Source organism: Pelodiscus sinensis, chromosome 2 (assembly GCF_052426305.1).
Source record: "Pelodiscus sinensis isolate ZL-2025 chromosome 2, ASM5242630v1, whole genome shotgun sequence".
Classification (NCBI taxonomy): Eukaryota; Metazoa; Chordata; order Testudines; family Trionychidae; genus Pelodiscus; species Pelodiscus sinensis.
In genome coordinates, this window is record NC_143053.1 from 183470627 (window position 1) to 183488250 (window position 17624).

At 43.2% G+C, this 17624-nt stretch overlaps 1 protein-coding gene across 6 annotated transcripts in view; it reads right to left on the reverse strand.

Moving 5' to 3' along the window:
• NEK11 (NIMA related kinase 11) overlaps positions 1-17624 on the reverse strand; it is a 214479-nt gene that overhangs the window by 132217 nt on the left and 64638 nt on the right. For all 6 annotated transcript variants that reach the window (XM_006117584.5, XM_089776602.1, XM_006117582.5 and 3 more), the window contains 2 exons: positions 10895-11060; positions 2489-2607 (listed from right to left, as the gene is read on the reverse strand). In XM_006117584.5, the coding sequence (XP_006117646.3) occupies positions 2489-2607; positions 10895-11060 (285 nt within the window). The remainder of the gene's footprint in view (positions 1-2488; positions 2608-10894; positions 11061-17624) is intronic.

Here is a 17624-nt window from a genome sequence, read left to right on the forward strand (position 1 = left end):
TGATTAACAATTCAAGCATGACACAGCAAAGTCCATAGGCTTGACAGAGGGCCATTGAGTGCATTCCCCTTTGCTTGTTGATGTAAAACATCAATGCCATATTATTTATCTTGCTTAGCGTGGGTTGAGCCCGACTGAGTGGAGGATGATGGAAGCTGGTTTCAGCATCACTTGTTGCCCTTGCTTTTCTTGGAAAGGGGCTCTTGTTGGCTCCCCTGACTCTGAGATTTTGGAGCCTTAAATCACTTAGAGGTTGGGGCAGAGACATACATCCCCAAGATTTTTAGAGTTGTGAAGGAGTCCTTTAGGCTATGGTGCTTGTCACGGGCTCACAGGAGCCCGCACTGAGGCTGGTGCGTCGCCGGCCACTGTCCCACTTGGAGGGGGCAGAACGGCGCAAGGAGGAGGAAGGCGCAGCGGCCCATGAAGCTGGGCCGCCTGTGTGCGGCCCTGATGCGAGAGGGTGGGGCACGGCCTGGAGGGCGGAACACAGGTGGGGGTGGGGCACCGTGAGGCTGTGGCCGACTGTGGCGATGTTCAAAAGAGAACCAACCACTGCTGAGAGGAGGGGCACCGGGAGTGTAGAGAGACTCCGGGGGATGCGGCGAGTGGCCCCCCTTCCAGAGATGGAGGAAACCGGCAGTGGCAATCTAGAGACTGCCCTTTGGATGGAGAAGCAGGACACGGGCAAGAGGCGGTAGGTTCCCCAGGCAGAACATGGGAGTTTCAAGACACAGGGGGGGACAGGAAGCAGCCCAGGGAAGGGTGGCATTGGCAGCCGTGGGCTGTTGAGTTCCAGGGAAATGCCCCATCAGCCGAGTAAGGGCAAAACAGACCCTTGCTCCTTAGGGCCCCTGGGAGAGGGAGGGAGGGACCGGGTCTCCCCCCCGGGAGCGACAAGGAGGACAGGCCCCGAACCGACTGGTGGTACCAGGCTGAGCATAAAAACCTTACTACTACAGTGAAGTAATTGACTCTCGGGATTTCGGGCAGGACGCTGGGCAGGACAGGGTTTGCAGGGCCCACCCGGACTTAGAGGAGGGACCCCGGGTCGGACAAACTGCCACACGCTTACTATTTGTACTCTGCAAACACAGCCTGCCCATAAAAAGAAAAGTCCTGCATCAACTGCCGAGCTTCAGTCGTTAGGCTGGGGAGGAGCAGCCAGGAAGCTCACTGCATAGAATTACAGCCGCCAAGTCAGCTGTGTCCAAAGCTGCCTGAAGGACCACTCTTGCCACTACCATGATCTTTTCAAGGCTGCCTGGAACCTTCAGAGAATAATGTCTTGAACCTGACTATGGTCTGCCACATATTCTAATCATAATGGCCAAGGAAGGGTTGGTGGTTAGCCACTCCAAAGTGTGAGCTGGAAGACAAATACATTTTTCACACAAATAAATCCAGTCTTTTGGAGTTCCTATTCTGCAGGGGTACGTCTAGACTGGCCCCACCTATCCCTTTAGCTGATGGCTTCCACAGTGAGGGAAATAGGAGCTGGGTGGGTATAGAGGTACTCATTTCCTTTACCTGGAACAAAGTGATTTTGTTCAGCTCTTTTCGAGATAGGGGCAGGGAAGAGGAGATTTTCCACAAGGCAATTATTATTTTCAAATCTCCTTCATGTAGGGACAATGCCACCCTTGCTGGTGCTATAGAGCTAAGAACACAGGAAAGGGAGTCCAATGGTGCCTCCAATTCCTTTTCCTGGAGGTCCAGATTCAGTACAACTCTCTATAGCAGCTCCTGATGAACCTTGCCATCATTTGGCAGAACTGGATGAGGGGGGAGTCAAAATGGCCTTGCCCAGTGACAATGAGGACAAAACCAGTACCATGGGTGCTCCCATCTCTCTGGGTGGTCCGATATTGGGTTGTTCATAGGCATGAGGCATGGTCTCCTCCAGAACTTCTTCCTCAAGCTGAAGATGTGATGCTGTCGCCGATGTCCTCCACTATCAAACATGTGGGTTGAGATGGCTGCATGAACCACCATTGGTTTTAAGAGTACAAGTCTGCTGACCACTGACTTTGAGACCATGAGGAGGTTTGTAGTGCCAATGACACCATCAGAGTGGGGTCTTGGCCTGGCATCAGCAATGGTTGTTCAGAGCCCAGTGGTGATCGAACATTAGCCAGTGACTAGGAATTGGCGGATTGATGACCTATCGCCGACCACTGCACCTCAAGACCAAGTGCTCAGAGTGGGAGGAATCTCTGGTATGGAAAAACAAAGACCAGCTGTGTTGGGGGATCAGTGACATCACACTGCCAATCGATGCCGTGCGCTATGAGAGTGGTACCGGGGCCCCACCCCTTACAGGGCCCAGTGAGGCTATTGGTTCCACTGCACACAGTATATTAATTCAGAATGGTTGTATAGGGCTTTATATCAAAGAAAAATAGCAATTACATTTCAATTTGAATATTAGGTATAAGTCTGCTCTGTTATATCACAAATGTTTCCATATTAAAGTAAATTACTGTACCTTTCATGCATATAGTTGACTCCAAGCAACAACTGTATAAACCATTCTATTATCTGGCTTTCAGTGAATATTTTCCCAGCTTTTTTGTATTCTTGAATTTTGCAATCTAGATCTCGACCCTGATATATAGGAGGATATTTGAATCTTTAATATGAAGGTTATAAACATTTTTTCTTATGCCAAAACATACGACACAGTTGCTATCCAAGACCCACAGGAATATTAGCTATATGACACATCTTTTAAAGCTAATGCTGATCTTTATCGCTGTAGCTTTCTAAAAATTCTGTTTACTACAATTTTTCAAAATACATGAAGTCTAAGAGGAAAATAATCTTCCAATTGGAGATATCTAAAGAGCTGAGGAGTTCCATACCTTTTGGGTTCTCACCTGTGTTGAAGGACTCCAGGCAGGAGACTTGTGGGCAGTTTCCATTCCCTTTGCATGGTCTAAGCAATGCATAAGGAGTGAAAATGGACACAGAACCTGGCCAAAAGTGATGATTGCGGCCTTCGATAATTTTGAAAGAATGTTCAGCTCTCCCGTCAAACTAAAATGATTGGCTCCAATAACTTACAAATTGCCCTAAGTTTAATTTTATGTAAAAAGTCAGTACTTTAGGAAAAACTGCTCAAGAAAAACAACCCTGAAATGTTGTTGCTGAGAAACGCTGAAGAAGTTCATTCTTCCTATTTTGTGTTTGGGAAGGTCAGTATATTAATGTTCTGGAGAGAAGGAAATAAAGCACAGGACAGGGAAGATGTCAAGCTACTTCAGACATTTAAATTTCATGAATTTTGTATAACATGCAGTAATAACTACAGGTAGTCCCCAAGTTACGCGGATCCGACTTACGTCGGATCCGCAGTTACAAACGGGGCCCTCTCCCTGGTCTCCAGCAGACCAGGGAGAGGAAGCAAAGCGGCGGACCACGCGGGCAGCGGACAGCCCAGACGCGTCTGGGCTGTCCGCTGCCCGCGTGCTCCGCGGCTTTGCTCTGCTTTGCTCCCCGTCTCCCTGGTCTGCAGACCAGGGGGACGGGGAGCAAAGCGGCGGAACACGCGGGCAGCACAGACGCATCTGGGCTGTCCGCTGCCCGTGTGCTCCGCGGCTTTGCTCCCCGTCTCCCTGGTCTTCAGACCAGGGGGACGGGGAGCAAAGCGGCGGAACACGCGGGCAGTCTGGGCTGTCCGCTGCCCGCATGTTCTGCCGCTTTGCTCCCCATCCCCCTGGTCTGCAGACCAGGGGGACAGGGAGCAAAGCAGAGCAAAGCCGTGGAGCCCGAGGGCAGCAGGACAGCCACGGCGCGTCTGGGCTGTCCTGCTGCCCCCGTGCTCCGCGGCTTTGTTCCGGATGCCTGTGGTACAGCAGCTGGGGCGCTGCCGGCTGGTCCTGTAGCGCCACTCTGGGCGCTACGGGACCAACCCGGCAGCACCCCGGCTGTTCTGCCCCAGGCGTCCTGATTCAGCCACTGCTGGTCAGTTTCAGCAGTGGCTGAATCAGGACGCCTGGGGCAGAGCAGCTTGGGTGCTGCTGGGTTGGTCCCGTAGCGCCGAGGAGCGGCGGCGCTACGGGACCAACCCAGCAGCACCCCAGCTGCTCTGCCCCAGGCGTCCCCAAGTCAGCCGCTGCTGAAACTGACCAGTGGCTGACTACAGGAAGCTCCTGCCCCGGGCTTCCTGGAATCAGCGGCTGATCAGTCTCAGCAGCAGCTGACTTGGGGATGCCTGGGGTTCTTAAGTTGAATCTGTATGTAAGTCAGAACTGGCGTCCAGATTCAGCCGCTGTTGAAACTGATCAGTTTCAGCAGTGGCTGAATCTGGACGCCAGTTCCGACTTACATACAGATTCAACTTAAGAACAAACCTACAGTCCCTATCTTGTACGTAACCCGGGGACTGCCTGTATTTTGAAACAAGATTTGCTTTTTTGGCTTTTATGATTGATAACATGAACAGGCATTCGTGCCTAGAATTTCTAATTTTTCTGAGAGAATGTGTATTTTAGGATGAACTGAAACCATACTGGAGAAAGGAAATTATGTTATTTTTATTTTGAGAAGGTAATGACTTATGTTTTACATGTCATTGTTTTATTAAAAATCATATGTAATTTGGGGGAAGTTAATCTATTATTGTTTTTAAGAACTATCTTTCACTGATGTCCAGTTTTAGGTCACAAAATAGAACAGAATTCTTCATGTAAATCTTACACAGATTATTTTTATACTGCTGTAAAATATTTGAAATGGGACACACATCAAGGAAGTTCACAAAAACAGACCAGAATACACTCTCTTCTCTTCTATAATTGCAAATGTGGTTAGCACTAATGAAATGTGCCAGACTGGATTACTCTGTTATTCATAGAACAAACATAACATCAGGTGCTGCACTGAAGGGTTGCACCTCATTACTCCATCAAAAGGCTCAAAGCCACAGTACTTTGAAGAAAACAGAACAAGGAATGAAACAATAGCTCATTTTACCATACTAACTTAATGCTTGATTTTTCTTCTGAACTTGCCAGGTAGGGCAGTGGTTCCCAACCACCAGTCTGTGGACGGGTGCCCGTCCGTGAGATTTTGCCTGGCAGCGGCGCTGGGGCTGAGGAGGTGGAGCAGGAGGCACCTCCCTCTTTTCTCCTCCTCCCACCTAGATAAGATGGTAACCCAACTGGGGCTCCGCGCTCCCTATCCACAACCGCAGAGGGACACACGGTCACAAACAAGGAGGTGACTGAGCAGTGTAAATCATTGAGAGTCAGTAGGTCGGAGACTCCTAAGTGCCTTAGTCACTTGTGAAAATTTTACCTTAAGTGACTTGCCAAAGGACACTCAGGAAGTTTGTGGCAAGACAGGGGAAACAACTCTATGGGAACCTTTCTGCTGACTGGGGAGGGAGCTGGACGTGCTTGGGAAGAGAGGAGGTACAAAGGAGGAGGGAGCGTGCATGCCGCCAATGGCCCCTCCCGCTGCCCACATGGCAGTAATGGCCATGTTCCCTAGAGGGGGAAGCCTTGCTCTGGGGAGTGCAGGGGTAGGCGAGGTCAAAGCACAAAACGATGTTGGGTGAGAGTTTGGTGGGGTCATCGGGCAAGAGGTTGTTGGCATATGCTGTAGGGTCAGACGTTAAAGGGTCAAAGGGCATGGGGGTTAGAGTGGTGGTCAAGGGGTGTTAGGCACTGGGAAGCAAGGGATTGGGTTGCAGCGAGGTGAACAAGCAACATTTTATTTACAGATTCATTATTTGCATTATGAAAATGCAAATATACAAATAAAATTTTACTACTCTGTCCAAAGATTATGAATGGGTTTGCTGATCCACAATACAAAAAAGGTTGGGAATCGCTGATCTAGGATACCAATTACTGCCAATTGTAGTAGTAGTTTTGTGACGAGAAACTGGGCATATAACACAGTACGCTTCCAAACACCCATCAGGTGGCAGCAAATTTTGCTCACTGTTAATTTAGGTAGGATTTAAACGGATAACCTTTAGATAAAAAGCTCTGAATCTCATTCATTACATATTACGAACAACAAGTAGTCCTGTGGCACCTTAGAGACTAACCAACACTTGTCAATTGTATGACCTGTGTTAATGAGGCTAATTAAGTGGGCTGGATGTGTCCCATACATAGCTTTTGAGGTGGAAATGCAGATGTTAAAGGCAGGAGAAACTGGCTTTGTAATGCACCACCCACTTAATGTCTTTGTTCAAGTCCAGGGTAACGATGTCATATCTGCAGATGAAATCCAGTTCTGCAGACTCTCTCTGTAATTGGTTAGTGAAATTCCTTTGTAGAAGAAAGCTACTTCTAAATCTATGATTTAGTGACCACGTAGGTTAAAACATTCCCCTACGGGTTTATGTGTGTTACCACTTCTGATGTCTGATTTGTGTGCACATATGCTTTGTCATAGAGACTGTTCAGTTTGGCCAATATACATGGCAGAGGGGCATTTCATATATCATATTAAAGGATGTGCAGTTTTATGATGTTGTGGTTTATGCGGTTACATCCTGCAATAGTGTCACTTGAATACATATGTGGACAGAGTTGGCAACGGGGTTTGTTGCAGGGGTAGGTTCCTGGTGAGTGTATCTGTGGTGTGATGTGTGGCTGCTGGAAACAATTTGCTTCAGGCGGGGGCACTATCTGTAGGCAAGGATTGGCCTGTCTCCCAAGGTCTGAGAGTGAGGGATCATTTTGGATGTGAAGTGATAGACCTTGGCTTCAGCAAAGCTTTTGATACGTTCTCCTGGCTTTTGATACAGCTTTTGATACTGTATTCTTGCCAGCAAATTAAGAAAGTGTGGATTGAATAAATGGACTATAGGTTGGATAGAAAGCTGTCTAGATTGTTGGGTCCAAGGGGTAGCAATCAATGACTCAATGTCTGGTTGGCAGTGAGTTTCAAGCAGAGTGTTCCAAAGATCCAGTTCTAAGGCTGGTTTTGTTCAATATCTTTATTAATGACCTGAATGAGGAGATGGATTGCACCCTCAGTAAGTTCACAGATCATACTTGGCTAGGGGAGAGGTAGATAAGTTGGAGGTCAGGGTTAGGGTCCAGAGTGACCTAGACAAATTGGAGGATTGGGCCAAAAGAAATCTGATGAGGGTCAACAAGGACAAGTGCAGAGTCTTACACTTGGGATGGAAGAATCCCAAGCACTGTTACAAATTGGGGACTGACCGGCTAAGTAGTAGTTTAGCAGAAAAGGATCTGGGGATTACAGTGGCTGAGAAGCTGGATGCGAGTCAACAGTGTGCCCTTGTAACCAAGAAGGCTAATCATAGAACACTAGAACTGGAAGGGACCTCGAGAGGTCATCAAGTCCAGTTCTCTGCCCTCATGGCAGGACCCAGTACTGTCTAGACCATCTCTGATAGCTGTCTGTCTAACCTGCTCTTAACTATCTCCAGAGATGGAGATTCCACAACTTCCCTAGGCAACTTATTCCAGTGTTTGACTACCCTGACAGGAAGTTTTTCCTAATGTCAAACTGCAGCAAGGGAGGTTTAGGTTGAAGCCCATTGCTTCTTGTTCTATCCTCAGAGGCCAAGATGAACACGTTTTCTCCCTCCTCATGACACCCTTTTAGATACCTGAAAACTGCTACCATGTCCACTCTCAGTCTTCTCTTTTCCAAACTAAAGAAGCCCAATTATTTCAGTTTTCCTTCATAGGTCATTTTCTCTAGACCTTTAATAATTTTTGTTACTCTTCTCTAGACCTTCTCCAATTTCTACACATCTTTCTTGAAATGTGGTGTCCAGAACTAGACACAATACTCCAACTGAAGCCTAATCAGCACAGAGTAGAGTGGAAGAATGACTTCTCATGTCTTGCTCACAACATTCCTGTTAATTCATCCCAGAATCATGTTTGCTTTTCTTTGTAACAGCGTCACACTGTTGACTCGTATTTAGCTTGTGGTCCACTATGACCTCTAGATCCCTTTCTGCAGTACTGCCCCCTATACAGTCGCTTCCTATTCTGTATGTGTGAAACTGATTGTTCCTTCCTAAGTGGAATACTTTGCATTTGTATTTATTAAACTTCATCCTATTTACCTCAGATCATTTCTCCAATTTGTCCAGATAAATTTGAATTATGACCCTATCATCCAAAGCAGTTGCAACCCTGCGCTGCTTTGTATCGTCTGCAAACCTAAGAAGCATACTTTCTATGCCAATATCTGAATTGTTGATGAAGACATTGAATAGAACGGGTCCCAAAACAGACCTCTCCAAAACTCCACTTGTTATGCCTTTCCAGCAGTATTGTAAACCGTTAGTAACTGAGAATGGTTATCCAGCCAGTTATGCAGCCATCTTATAGTAGCCCCATTTAAGTTGTATTTACCTAGTTTATTGATAAGAATATCATGCAAGACTGTATGAAATGCCTTACTAAAGTCTAGGTATGCCACATCCACCGCTTCTCCCTTATCCACAAGACTCATTATCCTATCAAAGAAAGCTATCCGATTGGTTTGACATGATTTGTTCTTTACAAATCCATGTTGGCTGTTACCTAACACCTTATTAATCTTCCAGGTGTTTGCAGATGAACTCCTTCATTACTTACTCCATTATCTTTCCTGGCACAGAAGTTAAACTGACTGATCTGTAGTTTCCTGAGTTTCTTATTTCCCTTTTTCCCTAATGGCATATTAGGGTGCATTAGGAGGAGCATTTCCAGCAGATCTACAGAAGAGATTATTCCCCTTTATTTGGCACTGGTGAGGCCACATCTCGAGTATTGCGTCCAGTTCTGCCCCACCCAACTATAGAAAGGATGTGGACACATTGAAGAGGGTCCAGCGGAGGGCAACTAAAATAATGAGGGGGCTGGAGTACATGACCTACAAGGAGAGACTGAGGGATTTGGGCTGAACAAGAAGCAATGGTCTCAAGTTACAGTGGGAGAGATCTAGTTTGGATATTAGGAAAAACTATTTCACTAGGAGAGTGGTGGAGCACTGGAATGAGTTACCTAGGGAGGTTGTGCAATCTCCATCCCTAGAAATTTTTAAGTCCTGGCTTGACAAAGCCCTGGCTGGGATGATTTAGTTGGGACTGGTCCTCCTTTGGGCAGAGGGCTGGACTCGATGACCTCTTGGGGTCTCTTCCAGCCTTAGGATTCTATGATTCTCTATGATTTTCCAGGATAGGTTGTAGATTGTCAATGATGCACTGAAGGGGTTTAAGCTGGGGGCTGTAGATGATGGCCAGTGGTGTTCTATTATTTTACTTGTTGGGCCTGTCCTGAAGTAGGTGACTTCTGGTTACTTGTCTGACTGTCAATCTGTTTCCTCACTTCCCCAGGTGGGTATTTAAGTTTTAAGAATGCCTAATAAAGATCTTTTAGGTGTTAGTCTCTGTCAGTGGAACTGGATATTAAGATTTATCAGAGTTAGGCAAATGTAGAAATATATTTTCTGGTCCCCTAGTCCACATTAGAGTGGCCTAAAGCCTGCTTTTTCTTATCCAGGTTACATATGTAGCCCCAAGGCAAATTAAAGCAGCCAGTGATTGCTTGGGTGTAGTGGGATGGTCCCGGCCATGCCCCTTTTGCTCGGTCATTTTCTATAAACCAGCATGAAGAAGAGGCTGAGTATAGAAGCCATTATGCAGACTACAACATTGCAGGGAAAGAAAACCCCTACATTGGTGTGATGTGCCAGTGACCAGTTACTCTGGCTTCAGGGACACTTTGCACCAATGACACAGTTAAAAAGGGCCTAAATGCAGGGAAGAATCTAGGACCTGGACTTGACTTTCCCTAATTTCATATGTCGGTTCCATTGATATCTGACAATAAAACAGATGTCCCATCAAATGTTATTTGTAACTTACCAGGATCTTTTTGTAATACACCTTGGAGTTATAGAATTACACTTATTTACTGCCTCACAACTTTGAATAATTATGTCATTTCAAGAACATAATCCAACATTTCAGAGAAAGAAAACAGTTTAACAATAAAAGTACACTTAATTTTCAAAAAAGTATATTTTAAAGAGTAAATTAGTTTCTGATTTGATGGGATTTTATTTTCTTAATTGTTAAAATCAGATTTGGATGCTTGCAACAATGTAATTTGCCAGCACAAAATCCATTTGTGATAGTAACTAGGGATATACAAATCCTAATTAATCAGTTAACTGGTTAAATGTTTTATTTAACCAGTTAACCAATTAAACAAGGGACAGGTGGGGATCCAGGGACTGCTCTTGCTGGGCTAGAGCACCCTCTGCCCACTTCGGGTAGGGAGCTGCTCCAACCCACCAATTAACCATAACCAGTAAGCATCACCCAGTTAAGCATTCACATCCTAAATACTAGCTAGGTAGTAATAGCCATTTTACAGATTAAAGTATATAAAATAGCTGCACATTTTGAGCTGTGTGAAAAGCTGTGTGAAAAATTTTGAAAGGTTATTAAAAGGCTGGGTGTGGGGTTTTTCTAATTTCATTTTAAAGCCTTACAATATCTTTTATCTATGCCTCTCTACTTGCCATGGAACAAATGTGGGACTTGCAAAAAATGGCAATAGAAGCTTAAGTGGGATGACAGCAAATTTGCGTGAGCTAAAGATATATTTGCATTTAAAAATGAATAACATACTTTGTAATGGACAAGCAAGTTGTGCATCCAATATCACAGCCAAATATTTTATTCAGGCCCTCATTTCATATCCCACTCTACTACTGTAGCATCCTTCATGAGCTCCACAGAGCAGGGACCATCCTTTTTAAGTGGTTAGAATGTGCCACCTAAACAGCAGGTGATACTGCAGATAAATAAGTTACAAAATAAATCTTCTAAAAGGCCTATTTTGAGAAACACACTACCTCTAATTTGTTCAAAATATTCTACAAGAAGTTTTACCTCACAGTATTCAGTGATGATGCAGAAACTCTCTCGTTCCACAAAGCTTGCATAAAACTTGACAATGGCTGGGTGATCTAGCTTGGAGAGTAGTTGTGCTTCTACATTTGCTTCAACTGTTTCATTCGGCTTGAGGTCTCCAACTGAGATTTCCTTCAGGACTTTTCTGAAAAAGATTCCCGCCCCCAATTAACAAAAATATTAGTCAAATAAAGTTTCACCCACTGTTGTAAGTTCCTACTGTGACATGTCAATGCCAAACATTTAACTAGAATAAGTTTGATCTGGCTTTGCAATATGAAGTGATCAGGCAATATCAAGTAAGTCGGGAGAGATTCCAGAAGACTGGAAAAGGACAAATATAGTGCTCATCTATAAAAGGGAAATAAGAACAACCCAGGAAACTATAGAGTTTAACTTCTGTGCCAGGGAAGATAATGGAGTCAGTAAGGAATTCATCTATAAACACCTGGAAGAAAATAAGGTGATAGGTAACAGCCAGCATGGATTTGTAAAAAAAACCAATCTAATAGCTTTCTTTGATAGGATATCAAGCCTTTTGGATAAGGGACAAACGGTGGTATACCTAGACTTTAGTAAGGCATTTGACACAGTCTCACATGACCTTCTTATCAATAAACTAGGGAAATACAATCTAGATGGGGCAACTATAAGGTAAGTCTATAACTGACTGGATAACCATTCTCAGAGACTAAAAGTCCTGTAGCACCTTGTGGCAGATTTATGGGAGCATAAGCTTTCATGGGCAAAGACCCACTTTGTCAGATGTATGTCCCATGTATCTGACGAAGTGGGTCTTTGCCCACGAAAGCTTATGCTCCATTAAATCTGTTAGTCTATAAGGTGCCACAGGACTTTTTGTCGCTTTTGCAGATTCAGACTAACATGGCTACCCCTCTGATACCATTCTCAGAGAGTAGTTATTAACGGTTCACAATCCTGCTGGAAGGGCATAACAAGTGAGGTTCCGCAGGGGACTGTATTGGGACTGGTTCTGTTCAATATCTTCAATTATTTAGATGATGGCATAGAGAGTACGATTATTAAGTTTGCAGATGATACCAAGTTAGGAGGGGCTGCAAGCAAGAGTGGCCTGAGGCCGACTGCTGCAGCTGGTGCCCTAGGCGGGGAGCCGATTGCAGTACCCCTGCCTGCACGGCCATCAATGGATGTGACGTCATCACTGGGCGCCGGGGCGCCCCATGATGTCATCATCGGGTGCCCGAGCCAGTGGCACCCTAGGCAGCTGCCTAGCTTGCCTAGGCTCACGGACCGCCCCTGGCTGCAAGTGCTTTGGAGAATAAGGGCAAAATTCAAAATGATCTGGACAAACTAGAGAAATGGTCTGAAGTAAACAGGATGAAGTTTAATAAGGACAAATGCAAAGTACTCCTCTTAGGAAGGAACAATCTGTTTCATACATACAGAATGAGAAGTGTTTGTCTATGAAGGAGTACTGCTGAAAGGGATCTTGGGATCATAGTGAACGACAAGTTAAACATAAGTCAACAGTGTGACACTGTTGCAAAAAAATCCAAACATGATTCTGGGATGCATTAACAGGAGTGTTGTGAGCAAAACTCAAGAAGTCATTCTTCCACTCTACTCTGTGCTGATTAGGCCTCAATTGGAGTCTAGTTTTGGGCACCACATTTCAAGAAAGATGTGTAGAAAAAGGAGAAGGTCCAGAGAAGAGCAACACAAATTATTAAAGGTCTAGAGAACATGACCTATGAGGGAAGACTGAAAGAATTGGTCTTGTTTAGTTTAGAAAAAGAGATGACAGAGAGTTCATGATAGTGATTTTCAAGTATCTAAAAGGGATACTATTCAAGTATCTGAAAGGGATACTATTACAAGGAGAAGGAAGAAAAATTGTTCTCCTTGGCCTGTGATGATAGGACAAGAAGCAATGGGCTTAAATTGCAGCAAGGGAGGTTTAGGCTGGACATTAGGAAACACTTCCTAACTGTCAAGGTGATTAAACACTGGAATAAAATTGCCTATGGAGGTTGTGGAATCTCCATCACTGGGGATATTTAAGAACAGGTTGGATAGACAGCTATCAGGGATGATCTAGACTATGCTTGGCTCTGCCGTGAGGGCAGGGGACTGGACTCGAGGACCTCTTGAGGTCTCTTCCAGTGCTAGTGTCCTATGATTCTAAGTAAATATAAAAATACTACAATAAAATAATGGCAAACACACCAGATATTAAAATGGTCTAATACCATTGTACATGATCTCAGGTCTGTTTGCAAAAAATATTGTTTCTAATCCTGCAATGTTTAAGAAAATACTTTTGTTCAGTTACTGTGCTATTTTTTTCTTGACATATTTTCACTATTATGTCTTATTGTAGAATATCAAATGTATAGGGGAAAAATTACATAATAGATTTTATAAACACTATTGAGAAGCTGCATAAGTTAAAAATTTAAGCATGAAACAGGATGTCACAAGATCCAGCTTGTATTCATAATTTTGCTACTGCTTTGCTGTGTGAGCATGAGCAAGCCGCTTTATCTTTTGTATGCCTCCATCTTCCCATATATAAAATTGCGATAATTCCACCAGCTAGAGACAGGCAAGGACCTGAAGTCTGCCAAACTGAAAAGTACAAATACTGACTACAGGGGTCGAACCAAAATTTCAGATTCAAAATCACCGAACGTTGAGGTCAAAGATTGGTTCTAAAGGACCTAAACTTCCACAATCCTGCAAACTCAATGGGGCTATCTGTGTACATAAAGTAAAGCATGTGATTAAGTCATGGCAGGATTTGACACTCAGACCTATCTCTATCTGCTCCTACTTAATTAATTTTTGGAAAACACTTTGTGAGAACAAGCTAGAGAAGTGAATATTACTCTTAAGGAGATGTTCTTGTTGAAATCTTATAAACATTTCCAAAAGTTAGTTTGTTTGTTCTGAAAGATCTCCAAAACAGTAAGAGCTAGAAACACCAAATTTTGCATGGATACTACTGATTTCCTAACTTAAATAACTGCATTGATTATAGCTCAAAATCCACTCCCCGGGTTCCCCCAGAGTCCCAATTGGGCCCATTGATAATTAGCTTAGCTCTCCGAAATGATAAGAGTAAGAAACACCAAATTTTGAATGGATACTACTGATTTCCTAACTTAAATAACTGCATTGGTTACATCTCGAAATTGGGTCCCCCAGAGCCCCAATGGGGCCACCGATTAGCTTTTAGTAGCGCCTGATCATAGGCATTTGCTGGGAATCACCAAATTTTGAACGGATACTACTGATTTCCTAACTTCAATAACTGGATTGGTTATAGCTCAAAATCGGGTCCCCCAGAGTCCCGATTGGGTCACTAATTAGCTTTTAGTAGCGTCTGATCATATGCATTTGCTGGACTCTTCTGTTAAGCATATCACAAACTGTAACTATGAGATCCTTTCGCTATGCTACAAGAAAAAGTATTTCCAATAAAATATGTTATGTTAACATAATTTACATAGTTCTTTCACCACGCCTTTTGTTAGCAAGAAATGAGTTGCATGTAAATGCATTTTGTAAGCACATCACTAGCTATGTTAATTTCTTAAAGTCATATATAAGAGAAAAGTCTTTCCAATAAAATATGCTATGTTAATGTCATTGACATAGTTAGTTCATCACACCTTTTACTATATTTTTGCCAGGCGACGCCAGGTATTTCTGCTAGTATTTAATAAAGAAATGTATGTGTATCAAATAAGTGTACATTTTCATATATTCAAACCAGGAACTAAAGAATATACCTGTATCTGAAGGAGCCTTTTGTGCATATGGAGAACATTACTATATGTTATTGAAGCAAAATTATGGAGTTTCCAGTGACTGTTGAATAAATTAAGGTACATTCCAAGCTGAAACTGAAATGTCTTCATATTTTTTACAATAATTTGCTGTTTACTGCTGCATGTTTGTAAAGTCATAGTATCTGTAGTTAAACATGACAGAATCTTATACAAACTAAAGAAATTTGGAGCAAATGTAGTAAATCCCCATAAGTGAGCTTTTTCCAAACATGACCCATGAATTACTGAGTTACAGTGCATGAATTTTCACATAAAATTGCCTAAGCCCCATCTGGCAGCCTGATAAAACATGCAATTTGATTTGCCTACATCTCCTCAGACTACTTCTGTGCTATTAACACAGGTAATACCTACTGCAATCTTCTTATCTTAAGTTGACATCTGGACATTATTCCTTCCATCATAAATATGTCATGGGACTGACAAACAGAATGAGTCTTCATTAAATATCACTTAATACAAGATCCTTAAGCGCCAAGGGCAGTAATAAAAACCTGACATGTCAATGTAACTTGTCACCTTAGTCACTCAGTGATTTTGATGCTGCCATTAACTGTCAGACAGTGACAAATGTTTATCTTATTAAAATTCAACCACAGAAGAGCAAATCAAGAAATTATACTTTTATAAATGAGCTATAGGTTTACTACTATACCATGCAAATTCACATCCGGAATTGGCAACTTGTTTGTATTTGGAAATCAAAATTTTGCAAAGCAACCAAGATTAAATTTACTTGCATATTATGAGCATGTGTGGGCAGCTATATTATAGACACACATACACGCATTACATGTATATAAAATGTTGCTTTTTCTATGTTTAATATAAAAAGACACTTGGAGACATTTTGCAAAAGTATTTTTGAATTGGTAATAAAGTGCCAAAGAAATTAGCTCTAACTTTTCAGGATGGTAAAGAAAACAGATGATAGTCTCCAGGCCTAAAGTTTAATCTTTTTTTCAACAATCAGAAAAGAAACACTTAAGAAGAAATGGTAAATAAATCAGCTCTAAAGAGTGGCAGGACCTACATTAAGCGTGGCTGTTGCATTTACAGTGCATAAATGCATTATAGAGGTAAGGCAGATAACATGAGCATATAATCCTGTCTATAGTTAAGCTTGTCCAACACTTCCCATTATAAAACACTGTTCAATTCCTTGTTACTCTGTCAAACTAACTTTTTTGGCTGACATTTTCTATGCCAGCTGTCTGCCTCAGGCTGAAATTTTTTGAACGTTTCAGCAAAAAGAACTGAGCCATTTCCAAGAGCAAGGACAGGGAAAAATATATATTTTATTACATATGTTACCAACATTTTTACAAATGCTTTATTCAGAAGCTCTAGCACCTTCATACCTTGGAGTAATGACTTACAATTTGGCAGGAGAGACAGTATGTCACCAAGAATTTGCTGTTGCTCATGTTCCTGTGAAAAAACAGTTCAAATTGGACCAACTGTGAAAGTAACTTAAATTTGTACAGGTACTGTCATTTTGCACTGACCTCTGGGAAGGGCCTCGGGTCAGAGGACTAGAGGGATACCTGTAAGAAATTTAAGTCTCTTTCACCTCTGCTTATAACTACAAAGAATCCACCTATAATGAACATGATCTATTCCAGGGTGTAGAAACTGAGCAAGATATTCTTGGCAATTCCTGTTCCTAGCCACTATGGTGCCTGGCACTGGAACTAACAGCATGGGGGCCCCTGGAATGGTCAAGCCCCCTCATTCCCTGCTGTGGGGGCAGGAGCCATGAGAAAGCGCAGCACACTCACTTCACTGTGTTACGCTTCCCCAAACCTCCTGCCACTGCAGGGATCATGGGAGAATGGGGGGCGGGGAGGGGCTGACAACTGTAGCCCCCTCACTCCAGGTCCCTCCTAGTAATCCTGGAAGCTATGTTCTTGGGGACGTGGTACCATGGGAGGAAGAAGGCGAGGTAGTGTTGGGAAGGGGCAGGGCTTGGGGAACAGTAACAGACAGCCCCTCTGCACCTGGAATTCTGAATTGAATTGCACAATTGTTTTGGCAGGGAGTGGCCAACGGGCTGGGAGTTTGAGACCCCTGTAGTAGACCAGGATGGGGGATAATGGTGAGTGAAGTGAACACTGAGTTAAGCAGGGGTTCTGTTAAAAGAATAATATGTGAACATCTAAATAAAAACTATCATACTACATAAAAAGGGAAACAAAATAATATAGCACAGGACTAAAAATATAGCAACCCTGTTTCATTGTGCATTATTGTGATAACTTGCTAAAATGCTAACTTCTCTGTACATTGTGATTCATATATTTTTTTTTTAATTTTAGCTTAAGAGAACAACCTAAATTACAAAAATAATGCAAGTCCATAAAAGTTAGTAGCAGCCTCTGAAATCTTTGGTTTCAGTGATTTTCTTAGTACCGTACAGAAAGTGGTATACCCGCACTGCTACCATTTCAGTGTATTGCAAGGGTGGGCAATAAGCAGCCTGGACACGAGTCTCCACAGTTAGCCTCTGATGAGTTACTTGTGCTTCTTCAGGTACAGCCGCTTGCAGCTTCTGTTAGTTGCAAATTGCTGCTCCCAGCCAATGGAAGGTGCAGGAAACGACATGGAATGGCACACTGCTTCCTGCAGCTCCCATTGGCCAAGAACGGCGATATACTGCCAACAGCAGCTACAATACTTGTGGATGTGCAGGTAAATAAAGTGTCCAGCACCCTGCCAAGGGCTAACCCTGGCAAACTGCATCTGGCCCAAGGGCTGCTTATTGCCCACTCCTGGTCTAATGCCTTAAGCACAAATCATTCTATAGAAAAACAAAATGTGAACATTTATGTCTCTCTCAGTACTTTGTGGAAGTGAATATGTAGAAAAAAATC